Source organism: Camelus ferus, chromosome X (assembly GCF_009834535.1).
Source record: "Camelus ferus isolate YT-003-E chromosome X, BCGSAC_Cfer_1.0, whole genome shotgun sequence".
NCBI lineage: Eukaryota > Metazoa > Chordata > Mammalia > Artiodactyla > Camelidae > Camelus > Camelus ferus.
This window is the reverse complement of record NC_045732.1, coordinates 41,913,369-41,933,691: the sequence shown is the minus strand read 5'-3', so window position 1 is coordinate 41,933,691 and position 20,323 is coordinate 41,913,369. Positions and strand designations below refer to the sequence as shown.

The 20,323-nt window shown below is 39.3% G+C and overlaps 1 protein-coding gene and 1 long non-coding RNA gene across 2 annotated transcripts in view; one reads left to right on the top strand and one right to left on the bottom strand.

The window, feature by feature from the left end:
* Positions 1–1,703: 1,703 nt before the first annotated feature.
* LOC116661841 lies at positions 1,704–9,392 on the top strand. The gene is made up of 3 exons (XR_004317826.1): positions 1,704–1,991; positions 2,711–2,754; positions 9,348–9,392. It is a non-coding gene; the product is annotated as an uncharacterized LOC116661841 (long non-coding RNA).
* A 1,274-nt stretch (positions 9,393–10,666) lies between these two features.
* Positions 10,667–20,323, bottom strand: part of ZNF674 (zinc finger protein 674) — a 32,391-nt gene continuing 22,734 nt past the window's right edge. The window contains exon 4 of the mRNA XM_032474664.1: positions 10,667–13,009. Coding sequence (XP_032330555.1) covers positions 11,511–13,009 — 1,499 coding nt within the window. The 3' untranslated portion in view covers positions 10,667–11,510. The remainder of the gene's footprint in view (positions 13,010–20,323) is intronic.

Sequence of the window (20,323 nt, the reverse complement as noted above, 5' to 3'; positions counted from 1 at the left end):
TTGCAGGTGTTTGGAGACATTGCCTGCAAGGGCAGGACTGGGCTGGGAAGGATCACTACCAATCTCATTACTGAAACAAATTGGGTCCAGCAGCAGCCTGCCTGCAGTAAAGGCAATTTACTGACACCGGGTGGTGATGAAGTTAAGTGCAGCATTTATTGCAGGGCGCCAAGCAAATTCAGGCAGCTAATGCTCAGAAGAACCGAACTCTCCGAAGGCTTTCAGAAACAGGTTTTTAAAAACAGGGTGAGGGAGGTGGGGTTGTGTGTGTGTGTGTGTGGGGGGGGGGTGTGATCAGCTTGTGGACATTCTTCTGATCGGTTGGTGGTGAGGTAATTGGGAGTCAACACCATCAACATTCTGGTTCCACCTGGTCTGGGATCTGCGTGCTTGCGGTCAGCATGCAGTTAACTTCTTCCACCTGGTGGGGGTTTCAGTAGCTGCAAACAGCTCAAAGGATATGGCTCAGTATATTATCTATAGCGCTTGAGGGAGAATTAAAGGTCCTTGACTTTGTTTAATTGCCAAAGTATTATTATTTTGCCTTGTTTGACTGTTTTCCTTTGTTTCTGCATTTTCTCACTTCTCTGATTAAATTTATTCTTTGGAACTCAGGGAAGGCCTAGGAGGCTAGAGTTTTCTGCATGCCAAAGGCAGGCAGAGGACATGGGGTGGGGGGGTTCTGTCCCAGGAAGGCCCCATAGGGTCCTGCTTGGTTACAGTCTCACAGGACCCTCCCCTCTGCTGACACACTTGTGTGCACACCTGTGCTTCCCTCCTTTGCGTTGGGCTCTTTCTGGATTTAAGTCAGTCCCATAGTATGAACACCCCTCCTGCCTTTAGCAGAAATTGCAGGCTCTCCCTCGACCTTGTCTGAAGTGCAGAAGAGCTTTTGTTTTGTTTTTTAGTTTGGAGAATTTCGGAGTAGTCTCTAGGTAGGGTGTCACCTCATTCTGTGGCCTCATTTTGATGCTACTGTAACTGGGCCTGAAACATGACTCATTAAGCTCCATGGTGCTGAACGCTGTTATCCCGATATAAGGCAGGGGATGCTACAGTAGCAAAGGTTATTGCGCAAAAAAACTCCGTGCTGAAACTGTTTTGAAAACTGCCAAATAAGGAAGAGTTTGGCACTCAAATGGACATGATGGGAAATAAGGAGGTTTAGGGGAGAAAATAGGGTGGTGGTGGGCCAGTGAAGTGGGGGGAGTGTAATAGGGAAGAACAAATCTGACTCCATGTTGGTTTTTGTTTTCACTTGAACCTTTATATTCTATTGCTTTTGCTACAAGTTAATCACTAAAGGGATGTTGCCTCTAAGCTTAAATTATGCATAATGGCCCATCTCTGGGAATCCTGCCTTCCAGGAAATGAGCATTCAGCTAAAATACCTTTGTTTAGCTCGTAGGAAACCTCCTGACCAAGCCCTCCTGTGAATGGCTGCGGGCAGGAAATTAACACCTCCCCTCCGGAGTCTGACTAGAAACAGGACTTTACCCTCCCCATGTTTAGTATAAAAGAAGCCTGAATTCTAACTCGGAAGATGGTTATTTGGGTCAATAGTCCACCATTTTCTCAGTCTACTAGCTGTCTGAATAAAGTTGCTATTCCTTGCCCCAACAACTCATCTCTTGATGGCCTGTCATGCAGCGAGCAATACAAGCTTGGACTTGCTAACAGAAGGAGCAGGGGGCCAAGGTCAATGGTTTCCAGCTCCATGTGGAACTGAAAAATGTAGGGCCCTTAACTGGCCCCCTCAGCCCCTTCCTTCCACCCTGCACTCTCACCTCTGGTTTATCTCCTTCCTCTAAACCACAGCAAGACGTCCCTGTCCTCCAGACTTTGCTCAGGGTCTATCACCTCTAGGACTCAGTGTGATAACAGATGATTTGTAATAATTTCTCCTTTTATCTTACTAGTCATTAATGTTTATTGTCAAAATGAGAAAATGCAAGTAAACAAAAGAGGAAAGGTGAAGTCACCACTCAAAGGTAAGCAGTGTCAACATTTTAATAAATGCTCTTCCTCAGAACATGCATACGGCTTAACCAGTGAGATCGCACTTGCTTGCTTGTAACCCGCTTTTAAATATGTTAAGAGATGGGAACAAGAGTCCATTGCATTTTACACATGTGGTATTTCCCATTTTGTATGTCTTACTTTTTTAATTTTTAATTTTTTTATTTTTTAGGAGGATTACTTAGGTTATTTATTTATTTATTATGGAGGTGCTGGGGATTGAACCCAGGACCTTCTACATGCTAGGCACGCACTCTACCACTGAGCTATACCCTCCCCTCTTGTATGTCTTATTTTGTAACTAATTCCCTTTTGCTGGAGGTTTCATTGCTTCCAAAGTGTTGAAAGGTAGAAACACCTACGATGAACGTCCTCGCAACCTGTGCTCATTGATGATTCCTTTTCTGTGGTCAATTTCCAGGCACAGAATTCTTGAGAGAAACGAGGTGTCGGGTTGTTAACGGATTCCGAGTAGAAGTCTTTAAACACGAGTCATACATCTGTCCAGGAAGAGAAAATAAATGCATGTGCAAAATCCACAGGGGCTTCGCCGTGTCCCAAGGGAACAGGCTGGTGCTACCAGGCCATGTTTCCAGATCATTCCCCTGGGGCGCGGGTGATTGTTAGGCTGCTGGTGGTGGTCTCCTGGCTGGATGCACTGATCTCGACCCGCCTACTTCTGCCTTCGCAGATCTCCATCCTTTGTCAGGGCAGAACTGGATGGCCCTGTCCCAGGTGAGTTCCTACTTTACCCCCTACTTTTTTTCCAGTGCATTTGAGGCAGCAATTAGGAAATTGTATTGCAACCTTGAAAAATCTGTCAGTCCCCTCGCCTCTGGCTGTTTTCTGTTCAACCTGCAATCTACCTCAGGTTTCTCCAATCCTCCCCCCCCCAAAAAAAAACAAGATAAGTTAGAAAGAAAAAGACTTTCCTTATCTACTTGTTACTCTGGGAACTGCCCCTCATCTTTTTTTTCTTTTTCCTCCCAGAGAAGATTGTTTAAATACATAGACTCATCTTGCTTTTTCTATTTCTTCACTTCCAGTTCACTTTTTGCTTTATCATCACGTTTAAAATAATGAAAGTAAGTCCACATTTTGTGTTCTCACCTGCATAAAAATGGTATCCAAAACACCCTACTTCTCCCCCCAGCACCACATTCTTCCCCAGAGATGCCCACTGTGAACAGTTTGGTGATAAGGAGGTATAGATGCATTTAGTCAGTTTAACTGAAAATAGATACATAAGTAACGTTGTGTGTGGTTTTGCACAAATGCCGTCATAGTCCTGTACCTGTCCTGCTTTCCCCACCTGGTTATATTCCGGGTGTTGTTCCCCATCAGTACATAAAGGTTCTTTCAGTTCCTACCTCCTGGTATGGCTGTATCATAGAACTATTCCTCTATTCATAGATATTTGGGTTTTTAATTTTTATACCATGATTAACAGTACCTCAACAACAGCTTTCTATTTGCTCAGTAGTACACGAATTGTGGAGGTTTCACATGGAAATCAGATTTCTGACTGAAAGGTATTCACACTTTAAATTTGTCCTCCCAAATCCTTCATAGTTACTGCTTTCGTTAATTTTTAGAGACCAGAGAATTCCTGTGATCCAATTTTCCAGGCTTTTGTAAGATGGAAAGACACCCAGTTCATTTTCTGAAGCCACTTAATTTTAAATTCGATGAAGAGATTACAAAAAAGAAAACTATAGACCAGTCTCACTTAAGAATATGGATGCCAAAATTTAAGATGTTTCGGAATAGAACGTTAAAAAATTGAATTGCACGTTTTTAAAGTAATGCATGCACATGGTAAAAATTTCAAGCAGAAAAGTTTGTTCAAGAAAAAGTAAAAAATAATTCTCCCTCTCCCCGTGTCCCCATGTCTCCTTATTCAATGTTCTATACATTCTTCCAGAAATCATGTATGCATATACACTAGATATGACTCTCTTTACGAAAAATTTTTATATAAATTAGAACACATTCTTGTTCTTTTCTTAATGATCATATCATTGCACTAGTACATAGCTTGTCCCAGGGATCCTATACCGTGGCGCTGTTGCCATCTTGGGCCACATTATTCTTTGTTGTTTGGGACCGTCCTGTGAGCATGTGTAGCAGCCTCCCTGGCCTCTACCCTCTAAATGCTAGTAGAACTCCCTCCCCCAGTTTTGACCATCAAAATGTCTCTCAATAGAAGAACAAGATTTTACTGTATAGCACAGGGAAATATATACAAGATCTTGCGGTAGTTCACAGTGAAAGGGCTTGCAATAATGAATACATGTATGTTCATGTATGACTGAAAAATTGTGTTCTACACTGGAAGTTGACACAACATTGTAAACTGATTATAACTCAGTAAGAAAAATGTCTCCTGACATTGCCACATATCTCTTGGGGGACAAAATTACCCAAGGTTTAAAACCAGGCATCTACCTCGTTTACAAAAATGGCCACTTGACATTCTATTGGATGGAAAAAAACAAACGGTATTTATCTTTCTCCTGGTGATGTACACTTAGGCTATTTTTAACCTTTTGCTACTATAAACAATGTAGCAGTGAATATCCATGAACCTTCTAGTTTGTATACACTTGAGTATTATCTTTCTAGAAGTGACATTTCTAGGTCAATGGCTATACACAAGTTGAAATTTGATTTAAGATTGTCAAATTGCCCTCCAAATAGCACGGACTGGCTTGCACTCCTAGCAACAGTTTGATGCCTTTCCCCATAAATAGGCAATCACAGTGATTTTCGCCATTGTGAGGGGAGAAAAGAGTGGTGCATTTTAATTTGCATTTCTTGAATTGAGTGTCTTTTCACATTTTCGAATGCCATTTGTACTTTTCCCTTTCAGATGTTTATTCTAAGTTGTTTGCCCATTTTCCTCTTGGGTGTGGAATTACCTTGATTGCTGATTGCTAGCTCTTTATGTTAATAAGTCAATTAGACCTCTGTTGTGTATGTTGTAAATATTTTTTCATGGTTTATCATTTGATTTGGCTTATGTATCTTGGAGAGTAGACACTTAAATTTTCATATGTATATTTTTATTGAAGTATAGTCATTTTACAATGTTGTGCCAATTTCTGGTGTACAGCACAATGCTTCAGTCATACATGAACATACGTATATGTGTTTTCATATTCTTTTCCACCATAAGTTACTACAAGATATTGAATATAGTTCCCTGTGCTATACAGTATGAACTTATTTATCTATTTTATGTATATTAGTATCTGCAAACCTTGAACTCCCAATTTATCCCTAGACACTTAAATTTTTAAAATGTGGTCAGATTTCACAATCTTTAGTGGCTTCTGGATTTCATGTATTGCTTAAAAAGGCTTCTGTGAGTCAAGATTATAAAAATGTCACTTCAATTATGTGGAAAAGGAGTGGTTAATGAATGATGGTGGCAGAATTGAGTCTCCATCTGGCTGGAAACAAAGCTAGACTCTTCTGCATCATATAAGAGTAAAAACACCAGGCGGATTAAGGAACTGTACAACTAAATCACTATGCTATACAGGAGAAATTAATATAACATTGTAAATCGACTATACTTCAATAAAAAAGAACTACATACATATTTGAGGAATTAGATGAAAATACAAGAGGATATTTGTATAGATGACCTTGCTCAGTGCAAGAAATATTTTTAACAGGGATGCAAAACCCAGAAACCATAAAGAGAAAGGTTAGTCAGATTAGACTACATTAAAATGTTAACATCTGTACAGTCAAAAGGCATTTTGAGGCTGAAAATACACTCAGTGCATATGATATACAGAGGATTTATATACAGAAAATGCAAACTGATGATATAAAAAAGACCAAAAACATGATAGAAAAATAGTCAGATGGGACAGGCCATCTATAAGAAAGAATGATGATGACATAAGGAAAGTTTACCCTCCCTAGTTTTCAAGACTAAGGAACAGGACTCATTTTTATTCTTCCTTTTCCGTTGCATTCTAAGAAATGAAACCTGTCTCAGCCCTTCTACTACTAACTGTTTGCCTTCCAGGTAGGTGTAGGTGTGTGTGTGTGTGTGTGTGTGTGTACAAAAAAAATTTTTCCACGGATTGTTTTTAATGAAAATACGCTCCTCCGAGGCACACTCTGAATTTTGCTTTTTTTTCATTTAACAAAAATATATCAGACATCCTTTCATGTTAGCTAATTTTTATAACAGCCATTTTGGAGTACAGCCATAACAGTTTATTTAACCACGCTGTCATCCTCCCAGCCTAGATGCAGTTTGTTGACTATCAGGGGTCATCTTATCAGAAGTAAGGTCACCTGGTAATATAGCTGTCAAGTCACCATTCTTGGATTCTCAGGAACACAGGATATTGAGGGTCATCTAATTAGTTAAATTATTTTTTTAAAATCGAAGTATGGTCAATTATAATGTGTCAATTTCTGGTATACAGCGTAATATTTCACTCGTACATACATTATTCGTTTTCATATTCTTTTTCATTATAGGTTACTACAAGATATTGAACATAGTTCTCTGTGCTGTACGATAGGTCCTTACTGTTTATCTATTTTATATATAGTAGGGGGTATCTGTTAATCCCAAACTCCTAATTTATCCCCCTTACCCCTTTCTCCTTTGGTAACCAGAGTTTGTTTTCTATGTCTGTGAGTCTCTTTCTGATTTGTAAATAAATGGATTTATGTCATTTTTTTAGATTCCACGTATAAGTGATATCACTTCTATTTCTGTTGCTACGAATCTTTTGTCCATTCTATTGAGTTGTCTTTTCTTAGCTGACATTGAAAAATCTAGGGTAAAATCCTACAAAGGGCACTGCTGTGTTAAAGGTTACTTGCAATGTATATTTTGATGTATATTACCCAGTTGCTCTTTCCTCTCCCCAGAAGGCAGTCAACAGTTTATAACTTCTTTGGTGTTTTTCTACACATTTGCCTGCACTAGGCATTAACAACCTTTTTAATATTTAAGAAGCTGAAGGGTATCACTAAGTACTGGAGATCTAATGCCCAGCATCATGATTGTAATCAACAGTACTGTGTTATAAACTTTAAAGTTGCTAAGAGACTAGATCTTCATTATTCTCACCACACAAAAGAAATGATGACTGTGTGACATGATAGAGACACTGTTCGCTACAGCTACAGGCATAATCATATTGCAAAATATAAATGTATCAAGTCAACATGTTGTCCACCTTAAACTTACACCATGTTATATGTCAGTTATATCTCAATAAGAAAAAGAATCTGAAAGGTGATAAATAGTATACTATTATAATTTTATTTCCCATTCCTCCAGTTATACTATATTAGGTTGTGGTCTTTTTCTTAAAGACTGCTTAGAATTTTAGTGTGTGAAGGAAATTAGATCATTGTTATGTATTTTACAATTTTTTTTACCACTTTGATATTGATGTTTGAGAATTTCAAAAATTATTTTCTTTCTGCTGTTTAGAAATTTCTAATGTCTGGGTAGTCAAGTTTATCAGTCTTTAGCTGTGTGTCTTCCAAATTTGGGGATGGCTTAGAAAGACTTTTGCTGCTCTAAAATTATAAAAACTTTTAACTACTAATTTTATGACTCTCTTGCACACATTTAAATCTCTAATCCACCTGAAATTTATTTTGGAGTTCGGCGTGAGATAGCCCTAATCCAGTTTTATGGTATGTTTTTTCCCCACATAAATACCTAGCCAGATTTTGCTAATGACTTCTTTTCTACAGTGATTTGAGATACTTTTACTATGAACTAAATTCTGACCCTGTATGTGTAGGATCTGTTAGTGTTTTTTTTTTTTAACTATCTTCATTGTCATTACTGAAGTATAACACTGAGTGTAGCATTAATAAAACTCTTCTCATTTGGGAAATCTGACCTTGAGTTAACCTAGTTTTAGGTTTGCATCATTGGAAACCCAATAATGTCAGCTGTATTATCAGGTGTTGTTACTTATGATAACAATGACTCCTGATTAAACAAACTGCATCTGGACTGGGAGGACTGTGCATAACTAAACAGCTGGTGGGAAGCCACAGATTTTTTTCTGAGTCCAATGTAACTCTTACAACTGGGCACATCCTTTGCCAGGACCCCGTAAGACATGCCTGGGGGCCTGTTACAAGAGATACTGGTATATGGAGAGGCTTCCAGCTGCCAGATCCCACCTGCACTCAGCAGTGTGGTCTTGTTCCTGGGCACCTCAACTATCACAAGGAGAGAGGGTCGGGCAGGAGGAGCTAATAGCTCCTGGACTGCACCGAGAACTCCTCCTGCTGGCGACACATGCCTGTTACTGCCCTTTGTCACACTGTTTCTTGTCTCTGCAAAGCTGAGTAAACTGGTGTGACATATGCCTCGTGGGTGCAAAACGTCTCCCTGAATTGAAGGCCACCAAGTGTGGGTGGGGCGGGAGGGGATCCAGAGTGTAAATAGGTGGGTTATTGCTCTCTGATAGGAATTTGGGCACTTAGAGAAGTAAATTCTTGTTTGGTGGTGACAAGACCAAATGCAGACCTTTGCTTTTTTTTTTTTTTTTTTTTTTTTTAATCTCAATCTCCTGACCAGGCTAGTTACTGTCCTGTTCTTCGCCTCATGATTGATTGGTGAGGATTAGCCCTGTTGGTCAAGATTGAGTAGCTGTGTTTAGAACTGTTTGTTCTAGATCTGCAGCGAATTGGCTTCTTCCTCTTCTGGGTTCCCTGCCCTACCTCCGTCATGGCCCCTGGAAGGCAGCTCTCCCTCCTCCCGTTTCATGTATGAGCTTGTCAGTGTTGTTTTTCTCCCTCTACCAGCCTGCAGCTCCTTCCATTAAGGAGGTGTTTGTATTTATTAACCTTTCCATCCTCAGAACTTACCAGCTTGGTCTCTAGTCAATAAATGTGTTGGAAGAAGGAATTTCCAGGCTAAGATACTTCTAACACTCCATCTCTTTCTCCTTAGAGTTTAAAATAATTTTAGTTACATAAGCACCCTATATACTACACTGTGTTGAACTGTGGATGGTGAACAGCATCAGAACAACTACACGGAGAAAGGCAATGCAGTGTCCAAAAATGTGTGTGCGGAAACCAGCCTGCGTGGATTTTAAGCCCTAATTCCTAGCTGTGTGACCCTGGCAGGTGACCTTACACTCCATGAGCCTTACTGTCCTGTCGTCAGCTGTCAGGGTTCTCCTGGGTGGTGGGGAGGATCGAAATCTTTCTCCACGTGAAGGACGTAGGGTGGGCAGAGTGGGCATTTGATGTGACATACTGTCTTGTTCCCTGGGTCGATCACTGGGCTAAACAGGAGCGCACTGTTGCAGGAAATGTTGACCCTCAGGGATGTATTTGTGGACTTCATCCTGGAGGAGTGGCAGCTACTGGATGCTGCTCAGAATTCTGCAGGGATGTCACGCCGGAGAATTAGAGCTCAGTCTGTTGGGCTTATTTCTCTTCACTTCTCGTCTCCATGGTCTTGCCATCCAAGTCCCACTCTCTTAGCTCTGGGTTCCCTCAGGTTCTAGAAGCCAGCTGCAATTCCATGCCACATGGGCTTCCTCAGCATGACTGCTTACTTCATCAGGACAGCAAGGAAAAATTCTCTCCAGTCTGCTCAGATGGAGTCTCATATGAGTCACGGGAGTGACATCCTATACCTTTGCCATAATCTGTTGGCTGAAACCAAGTCTGCCCACACTCGAGGCGGGGAAGATTATATAGGGCATAAATCATTGGAATCACTTAGCCTGTGCCTGAAACAACTGCTGACATCAGGACAAGGTGAATATGGGAGTTCACAAACATCACAGTGAATAGAGCTTTCTATTTGGAGTCAGAGATCAGTTTGGTCTCATTACTCAGACTTTCGACCATTTGCTACATCTCTCCTCACCTGTAAAATCTGTTAGCTGGTAATTTATGCCACAAAGGATTTTGTGGCTACAGAGTAGAGAACTATGAAGACACTTACTTTTCTCCAAAAAAAAAAAATTGCATACAGATATTAAAATCACAGGATACCCATTCTCTAGATGCAAAATATATACTCAAAACCATACACTCAGATAACCACATGGAAAACAAATAGGCAGTATGTATACATATGTGAAAAATGGGGTCATTTTAAGAGGAGAATGAGGTCATCTATTAATGATAAAGCTGAACTAGAAAGTGGATGGGAAGACAAAATTAAGTATGCACAAGATCAAACATTTTGTTAGTGGTTTCTGAAGACTACGTTCAAAAAGTTAAAAAAAAAAGATCAATAATCCTAATACCCAAATGATAATCTGCTTAATAATTCAGTGTTTCCTTCCTAGCTTTTTGTTCGATGTGTACAAATACATGTGCATATAATTTTACGCAGCATAAAACTATTTTTCTGCTACCCAGAATCACTGATATAATGGTGCATATCCATCCTTGATTTTTTTTTACAATGTGAATCACGTGGTACCTTGTTTTATAGTGTTTTTTCACTTAACCAATTACCATGAACGTTTCCCCAAATCTTCAAATGTAACTTTTAATTAGTGTATACTATTTTACCTTATTGATATGTCGATTTTTAATCAATTGACTATTGGATATTCAGTTTTATTCTTTTTTTCTATTTTAAATAATATGGCATTATAGAAGATAATCTGAAAATTAAACATCTTTTATTGACACATAAAATGAGGCATAAAATGTAACCATAAAATGATTATTCTTTCTGAAAAGACAAAATATTAAGTTGTAAGCACTGTTCCTAAGCGAGGTGTGTCAAAGCTTACTATATGCTTTTTCTGTAAGGGGTTTGCATTTCTCCACTGAAGGTGTTGATGGATATGTGTAAGATCTCATGTTTGAGCGTCTTTGTTTCAGGGATCATGACTCACCCTCGCTCACACCACTTAAAGAAGCAATTTTTCTATTTGTTTAAGAAATAAACAGAGTTTGCTAGGATTAATAATTTTATGCTTTATATTGTTCTTTCAAAAATGTCATACTCTACTCCACAGTGAACATGTTTTAATGTTATGATTGAGTGCTTGTTTGCAATTTCTGCACCTTTCCCACAAAATGTGTGGTATAGAATATGGAACGTATTTCTCATTTATAACAGTTTTCTAAACTCATTAAATTCTTAGCTTTTCTTCAACATAAATATTCTGATTGGCAATGACATTTAAATTCTTTCTAGTCTTTCCCACATCAATCTATTCACAGTTTTGCCACTTTTGAATTCTCTGATATACAATTCTCCACTCATATGTAAGAATTCTGGGTCAAAATTGTTAAAAAGTATTAAATGCTTCTGGAATTATATTTTTGTTCCTTTTATTAATTAAATGAACATTAAATAGTATATGAAGAGTTTTTGACATTCTTGATATTTATAAGGTTACTCCCCAGGATGGATTATATATATATATATATACACACACACACACACACACATATATACACACACACATATATATGGTATAACTAATGAAATTATCTCACTCTAAAGTATATGAGTAGGTTTTCTCTCCTGTATGACTTTTCTGATGTTTAATGAGAGTTGACTTCCCACTGAAGGCTTTGCCACATTCTCTGCATTCATAAGGTTTCTCTCCTGTATGCGTTCTGTGATGAACAATGAGAGTTGATTTCACACTGAAGGCTTTCCCACATTCACTACACTCATAGGGTTTTTCTCCTGTATGAATTCTCTGATGTTTAATGAGAGTTGACTTCCTACTGAATGCCTTCCTACAGTCACTGCATTCATAGGGTCTCTCTCCGGTATGAATTCTCTGATGTTTAATCAGTGGTGACTTCTCACTGAAGGCTTTCCCGCATTCATCGCATTTATAGGGCTTTTCTCCCGTATGAGTTCTCTGATGTACAATAAGGGTTGACTTCTCACCAAAGGCTTTCCCACATCTTCTGCATTCATAAGGTTTCTCCCCTGTATGAGTTCTGTGATGGACAGAGAGGTGTGATTTCCCACTGAAAGTCTTCCCACATATGCTGCATTCATAGGGTTTCTCACCCGTATGAATTCTCTGATGAACAGAAAGGTGTGACTTTCCCCGGAAGCCTCTTCCACATTTACTGCACTTATAAGGTTTCTCTTTTGTATGAGTTCTCCGATGTTTAACGGATGTGGGTTTCTCATCAAAGGCTTTCCCATGTTCACTGCACTCAGGTTTCCCACCCGTATGAGTCCTCTGATGTTCAAGGCTGGACTTACCACATTTGATACTTTCATAAAATGCTTGTCTAATGTGTGTTTTTTCATGTCTAATGAGGTGATAGGAACTCTTAAAAGCTTTTGCACATTCACCACATACAAATGGTTTCTCTCCTGTGTGAGTTCGCTGATGTTTAATCAGTGTTGACTTCTGGATAAAGGTTTTCCCACATTCACTGCATTCATAGGGCTTCTCCCCTGTATGAGTTCTCTGGTGTGCAATGAGGGTTGACTTCTGGCTGAAGGTTTTTGCACATTCACAGCATTCATAAGGTTTCTCTCCAGTGTGAGTCCTCTGATGTATGACAAGGTTTGCTTTCTGGATAAACACCTTTCCACATTCAGAACACTTAAAGAGTTTCTCCCCAGTTTGAGTTCTTGGACTTTTATTGAGGGCTTGCCTATGGTGGAGGGCTTTTCCATGTTGATTAGGCTCAAAGAATTTCTCCCCAGGTTGAACTTTATCAAGATTAGAATGGAAGCATAATTTCCAATCTGCCTTATCTTCATCACTTTTCTTTCTTACATAGCTTCTATTTTGACTAGGAAAGTTTAAATTATGTTTTGAACACTTTCCCCATGAGTAATATTTAGGGGGTGTTTGTCTTATAAAGTCTGTGCTTGGAATGATCTTTCTGCATGTTCTGAATTCTTGCCCACTTCCATCCTTTGGTGTTTCCTTATCTATGGATGCAGCTTGCCACAGAGGTTTGTCTTGCCTTTCCTTGTGGTTATCTATCTGGTCATCAACTTGCCAGACTTCTGGGGAAAAAATGCAATGAATCATCAAACTTGTAAATATTTCTACTATAATGTTAAGGATAAAATTAATTCATAAATGCCCTGCTGTGAACTCTGATTAATGGGCTGGAGCTGATACAGATGAACCCTCCCTATGCTCTACCATCACCACGTCTCTTGTCTGTAAATACAAAGAAATGCTGGCTCATATTTAACAAAAATAATTTAATACCCAGTCAAGCTTTCAAAACCATGAAAAGAAATTTATTAGATATCAAAAGTGAAGTGGGAATTTAAAGTGATGGGGTGAACAGAGATGGAAGCTTGAGGATTTGCAGGAGGACCCAGACCACAGAGCACAAATGTAGGGGAGACTGGAATGTAATTTGTAGGAACAACAGGGAACATCCAGGTTTGTTAAACAGGAACTAGAAAGACTCCCCACTGGTCAAGGAAATTGGAAAGAAGGATATTATAAGAAATCAAAAGCCTAGTTCTGTAACTCAGTCCAAATGATTATAAGTGTAATACAGAGCTCACAAGCTAAAAAACTGAAAATTGTTATTAATAGGTTCCTAGCAGAGGCAAGTTTTCCAAAAGATATATTCTTATCTTTTTATAGCTGAGGGCTCATAGGATGTCTATGGAATACCAATTCTCACTGAAGAGTTCACAGTAAAAAAAAAAATTAACAACCTCACAAGGAAATGAAACATCATGAGAGAAATTTGGCAGATCCATTAAAGGTACACTCATTCCTAGAACAATAGCCAGTAGAACCATGTGGACTTCAAAATAAATACATTTCAACTATTCAAAGAAATAAGGTAAAAACTAGACTATGGGGGGAAAAACCAGGAAAATTATATATAGGCATTATTTTAAAAACTAAATAGAGAGGGTGAACAGTAGACAGAAGTTGAAGTAGTCAAGATAAAGACAGATGTAACAAATTAGATGACAGATCTTGAGAAATCATCCAGAATGTAGCATGAAGAGCTAATAATAGAAATATGGTAAGAGAAATAGTGAAACGATAAGTTCCAAAATAGGTTTAATAGAAAATCCAAATGGAAGACCAAGAAAATGGGGGAGGGGCAATATGCCCAGAAACAGATTAACAGAGCCACCCTGAGACTGCTGTACTTAGAAAGTCTAGCTTGCAAGGTTGGCCCTTGGCTGACATCTGGGAATTTGGAGTTCAGGAATGTCCTCACCATTCCCTAACTGATATAAGGCTGCTTGTACAAACAATGTGATTTAAGTGGAACTTTTCCTTTCCTTTTGGGAATCTGGAATTTTGGTATCCGCTAGGCAGAGCTTATGCATGTGATGGCACTGAGTCTCTAATGGGCTTCCCTGGGCATAAGCATCACAGACATGTTGCTGTGTTTCCACTGCTGGGAGAAGTGTGCCCTGTGTGACCCTAGATGGGAGGGAGAGAGCATAAGGAACCCTGTACGTGGAGTCCGCCAGACTCTGCTAGTGCCTTTCCCCCTTATGACCCAGTTGTATATTCTTACTATGTTGCTGTAATAAATCTTAACTGTAAATACAACTATAATCCGAGTCCTGGGACTCCTTCTTGAGAATCTCTGAATGCGGTGCTGATCTTGGGGACCCCAGTCCAGGTAATATTTGAAGAGACAATGACTGACAGTTTTCTGGTATAGAAGAAAGGCATGTATCCCACCCTTGAATGTCCAGAGTCCTGAGTGTGGTAAATAAAAGCAAATCTGCACCTAGACACAGTTCTGTGTAACTGCAAGGCTTTAAAGTCAGAGTAAGTATTAAAAGCTGCCATGGGGAAATTTAAAAAATCATTGATAAAAAACCCAATTAGATCAATAATAGATTTCATCAGCAAAAAAAGAAGCCAAAAGATTAAAGACTATTTTCAAAGTCCTGAGAGAAGCTGTCACCTTAGAACTCTATTCTCAGATAAATTATTGCAATGAAAGATGACAAAATAAATTATGTTTTTGGACAGGGAATCTGCCACACACAAAGGCTGTTAAGAATAATATTTGGTATTTGAATTACTCAGGAGGAAAATTACCAAAGAGGAAAAAGGCAGGGGGGAGGGTAAAGTAAATCCAGCAAAGGCAGGAAAAAAGAGGTAAAGAAAGGAAGAGACAAGGCCAAGATGGCAGAGTAGTAGGACGCTCATAGCTCACCCTCTCCCACAGATACACCAAGACTCACATCCATGGACCCACTCAGCCAAACAGAGCACCTGCGGAACTCCGACAGAACATCGCCCTCTTCAAAAGACAATAGACGCCAAAAATCTGGTAGGAGAAAGGAAAAAAGAGAAAGACGAAAAGGCAAAGCAGAGCGGGACGGGTCCCGCGGGGAGGGAGTGGCAAAGGAGGACTGGCGCTCGATCGCTGGGTCTCCCCTCTCCCACTGAGAGGCTAGCGGGACGGAGGGGGAGCTTCTGAGGCTCGGATCTGTATGGAGCAGCCCTTGACCAACAGAACTAAGTTAAACGGGCACAGAGGGTCCCTGAGGCACCCAGCCCGAGACCCGAACTGGGAGCTGGGGGCCGGGACAGGCTGCCGGAGCCAGGCGGAGGGCGGAGGACGGGGACGGCTGCAATGAGGAAGCCCCGGGGAACTGCGCGCCGTGGATGAGTGCATGCACAGGGCAGAACAACCTGGGCCCTCCATGAAACAGCACGGCTGATGTGCCCTGGGTGGAAGGGTGCATACCTCCATCTCTGAAAACCCACGGAAGGTTTTTGGGGAGGAGAGGCAGGGCTAAGGTGCTGCCGCCATATCCTCCAGCGCTTGGCACCCAGGTGGGGGTGGGGGCAAAACCTGAGTCTGCGCCTGGGGGCTCGGCAGCCTCAAAGGCCAGTGACTTGTTTGCAGCCCGAGTCAGATAGGATCCTTCCGCCCTGGTGCCTCGCAAAGTTCTCGCCACCAGGACAAACAAGGAGCTGAGTTTGGACATGGAGCAGGGGCGGGGCTGTTCCACGGTCTTCCCAGGGCCCGCCTGTGGAGCGCCAACCCAGGGTGGAGCTGTGGAGCGACCAGCACCAGGGGACAGTGGGTGGCCCCCCGCCCCAAGGCGGAGCGCGCAGAGGGACGGAGTGACCTGCACCAGGAGATGGCAGGTGGCCCCCCTGCCTTTCCAGCAGGAACGCTGTGCTGGGAGGGGTCGTGATCTGCTTGCTGACAGGCACTGGGAGCAGCACAGACGAGGGCGCCAATGGGGGGCCTCTGGAAACAGCAAGCTGAGTTCATGAAACAGCGAAGACAGAAAGACTTCTCACTGCTGGTGGAAATGCAGATTGGTGCAGCCACTGTGGAAAACACTATGGAGATTCCTCAAAAGACTAGAAATAGACTTACCATATGACCCACGAATCCCATTCCTGGGCTTATATCCAGAAGGAACCCTACTTCAGGATGACACCTGCACCCCAATGTTCATAGCAGCATTATTTACAATAACCAAGACATGGAGACAGTCTAAATGTCCATCAACGGATGACTGGATAAAGAAGCTGTGGTATATTTCTACAATGGAATACTACTCAGCCATAAAAACCGACAACATAACGCCATTTGCAGCAACATGGATGTTCCTGGAGAATGTCATTCTAAGTGAAGTAAGCCAGAAAGAGAAAGAAAAATACCATATGAGGTCACTCATATGAGGAATCTAAAAACAAAACAAAACAAAACATAAATACAAAACAGAAACAGACTCATAGACATAGAATACAAATTTGTGGTTGCCAAGGGGGCGGGGGGTGGGAAGGGACAGACTGGGATTTTAAAATGCAGAACAGATAACCAAGATTATACTGTATAGCACAGGGAAATATAAACAAGATCTTGTGGTAGCTCATAGTGAAAAAAAATGTGACAATGAATATATATATGTTCATGTATAACTGAAAAATTGTGCTGTACACTGGAATTTGACACAACATTGTAAAATGATTATAAATCAATAAAAAATGTTAAAAAAAAAAGAGCACACAATCTCCAGGAGAACACCCACTCCCCACCTTTTTTTTAAACTGTTTTTACCTGTTGTATTTTCTATTACCTTTTTAATTTTTACTTTTTAAACAATTATATATCCCCCCAGTTTTAATCCCTTTTAAATTTTTCTTTTAAAATATTATTTTAAAAAATCCACGGCATGTAATTTTTCTCTCTCTTGGTTTTGATCTCCTGTTATTGATTATAAACAGGTTTCAAATACTTTTTCCTCTTTTCTCCTTTTTTAAAGGTTTTTAAGAGACGTATCAACCCGATTGCTATTCTGCTTCAACTTGCTCTTCAATTATTCATTATACACTGTTTTCAAACCTTTTTCTCCTCCCCTTTTCCAAAATTCTCTCTTTATCATACCTTTTTTTAATCTGTTCTATTTTTTATTACCTTTTTAAATTTCTACTTTCTAAACAATTGTATATGCTTCTAGTTTTAACTCCTTTTTAAATTTTTCTTTCTAAACAATTGTATATGCTTCTAGTTTTAATTCCTTTTAAATTTTTCTTTTAAAGTAGTTATATTATTATTTTTTTAAAAATCCACCTGATTTCATTTTCATTTCTTTTGGGTTTGATCTCCTGTTATTGATTATAAATAGGTTTCAAATATCATTTTTTGATATTTTTCCTTTTTTTTAAAGGGTTTTTAAAAAGATGTCTCAACTCAAATGCTAGTATGATTCAAATTGTGCTTCTATAATTGATTATATACTGTTTTCAAACCTTTTTTCACCCTTCTTTTAAACATCTCTTTCTCTCTCTCTCCTTTTTTTATTTTTTCAGTTTTATTCCTACATAGGCATTAGATAGATAAATAAATAAACTCCTTTAAGGACCACAATAGATAAATGATACTCCATAAGCCACAGTGCCAGAGAGATACGAGCAAGATGAAGAAGCAGAGAAACCATTCCCAATTAAAAGAACAAGAGAAATCCCTTGAAAGAACAATCAATGAAATAGACATTGATAGCCTACTAGATCAAGATTTCAAAAAAGGAGTGATCAAAGTATTGAAGGAACTAAAAGAGATAGTGTTTAGAGATACAAAATATGTCAAAAATGAAATCGAAGCTATAAAGAAGAGCCAAGTAGAATTGGTAAACTCATTGGCTGAGATGAGAATGGATCTAAAGGCTGTGCAAAGCAGACTAGATAACGCAGAGGAACAAATTAGTGACCTAGAAGACAGGACAACAGAAAGCACCTCATCAGAACAACTGCAAGATAAACAAATAATAACAAATGAAAGCAACATAAGGGACCTGTGGGATAATATAAAGTGTGCCAATCTTCGCATAATAGGGGTCCCATAAGGGGAAGAAAGATCAAAGGGGATTGAAAAGGGTTTTGAAGAAATCATGACTGAAAACTTCCCAAACTTAAAGAAGGAATCAGATATCCAAGTACAGGAAGTTCAAAGGGTCCCAAACAGGAAGAACCCAAACAGACCCACACCAAGACATATCATAATCAAGATGGCCAGAGTCAAGGAATAAAGAAATGACCCTACAGGCAGCAAGAGAAAAGCAAAGAGTGAGTTACAAGGGAACACCCATAAGGCTCTCAGCTGATTTCTCTACACAAACACTATGGGCCAGAAGGGAGTGGCAAGATATACTCAAAGTCCTGAATGAAAAAAAGATGCAGCCTAGGATACTTTATACAGCAAGGCTATCCTTTAGGATAGAAGGAGAGATAAAGAATTTCACAGACAAGCGAAAACTAAAAAAGAGTTTAGCAACACTAAACCCATGCTAAAAGAAATATTGAAAGGTCTACTCTAAATAGAAAAGCAGCAGGATGCTACAGAAATGAGAAACTCATAACTGGAAAGGTGGTAACTCATGAATTACAAATAAACACGAAATTGTAAAAGAAGACATCGAAATCATTAAGAGTGGGAGAGGGAAGCAAGAAAATACAGAGTATTTTTTTTTTCTTTTTTAAATTTTTTGTTTTCAGTAGGATGGGTTTGAGATATAGTAATGGGCTAACAGACTTACAGAAAAGGGTAACCACAAGCCAAAAACTTACAAGGGAGTCACAAAAACTAAATAAAATCCATGATAATACAAAGGAAAATTACCAAACCACAAAAGGAAGAAGAAAGGAACAAAGAGGAAATACCAATTCAACTACAAAGATAAGTTCAAAATGGCAATAAACACACATCAGTCATTAATTACTGTAAATGTTAATGGACTAAATGCTCCAGTCAAAAGACACAGAGTGGCAGACGGGATAATAAAGCAAGAACCTTCAATATGCTGCATACAAGAGACCCACTTTAGGGAGAAGGACACATACAGATTGAGAGTGAAAGAATGGAAAAGGATATTCCATGCAAATGGAAAAGCCAAAAAATCAGGTGTTGCAGTGCTGATTTCAGACAAAATAGACTTTAAAACAAAGGCCATAAAGAAAGATAAAGAAGGACATTTTATAATGATTAAAGGAGTGATACAAGGTGAGGATATTACACTCTTTAATATATATGCACCCAATATAGGAGCACCTAAGTACATAAAACAATTACTAACAGAGATAAAGGGGGATATTGATGGGAATACAATCATAGTTGGAGATTTTAACACTGCATTAACATCACTAGACAGATCTTCCAGACAGAAAATAAATAAGGCAACAGAGAAACTAAATAATAGAATAGAAAAATTAGATTTGGTGGATATTTTCAGAGCATTACACCCCCCAAAAATAGGACATACATTCTTTTCAAGTGCACATGGAACATTTTCTAGGAATGATCATGTACTTGGGCACAAAAGAAACCTAAACAATTTTAAGAAGATAGAAATTATCTCAAGCATCTTTACTGAACACAATGCCATGAAACTAGAAATCAACAACAGAGAAACAAAGGAGAACAAAAGGAAAGCATGGGGATTAAACAATATGCTATTGAAAAACCAATGGGTCAATGAGGAAATCAAAGCTGAAATTAAAAAATACCTTGAGACAAATGAAAATGAAAGCACAACCACACAAAATTTATGGGACACAGCAAAGGCAGTGCTAAGAGGGAAGTTTATAGCGATACAGGCCTTCCTCAAAAAAGAAGAACAATCTCAAATAAACAATTTGACCCACCAGCTGAAAGAACTAGAAAATGAAGAACAAAAAACTCCAAAAGGCAGCAGAAGGAAGGAAATAATAAAGATCAGGGAGGAAATAATAAAATAGAGATTAAAAAAAACCATAGAAAAAATCAATCAAACCAAAAGCTGGTTTTTTGAAAAAGTAAATGAAATTGACAAACCTCTGGCCAAACTCACAAAGAAGAAAAAAGAGAGAGCACA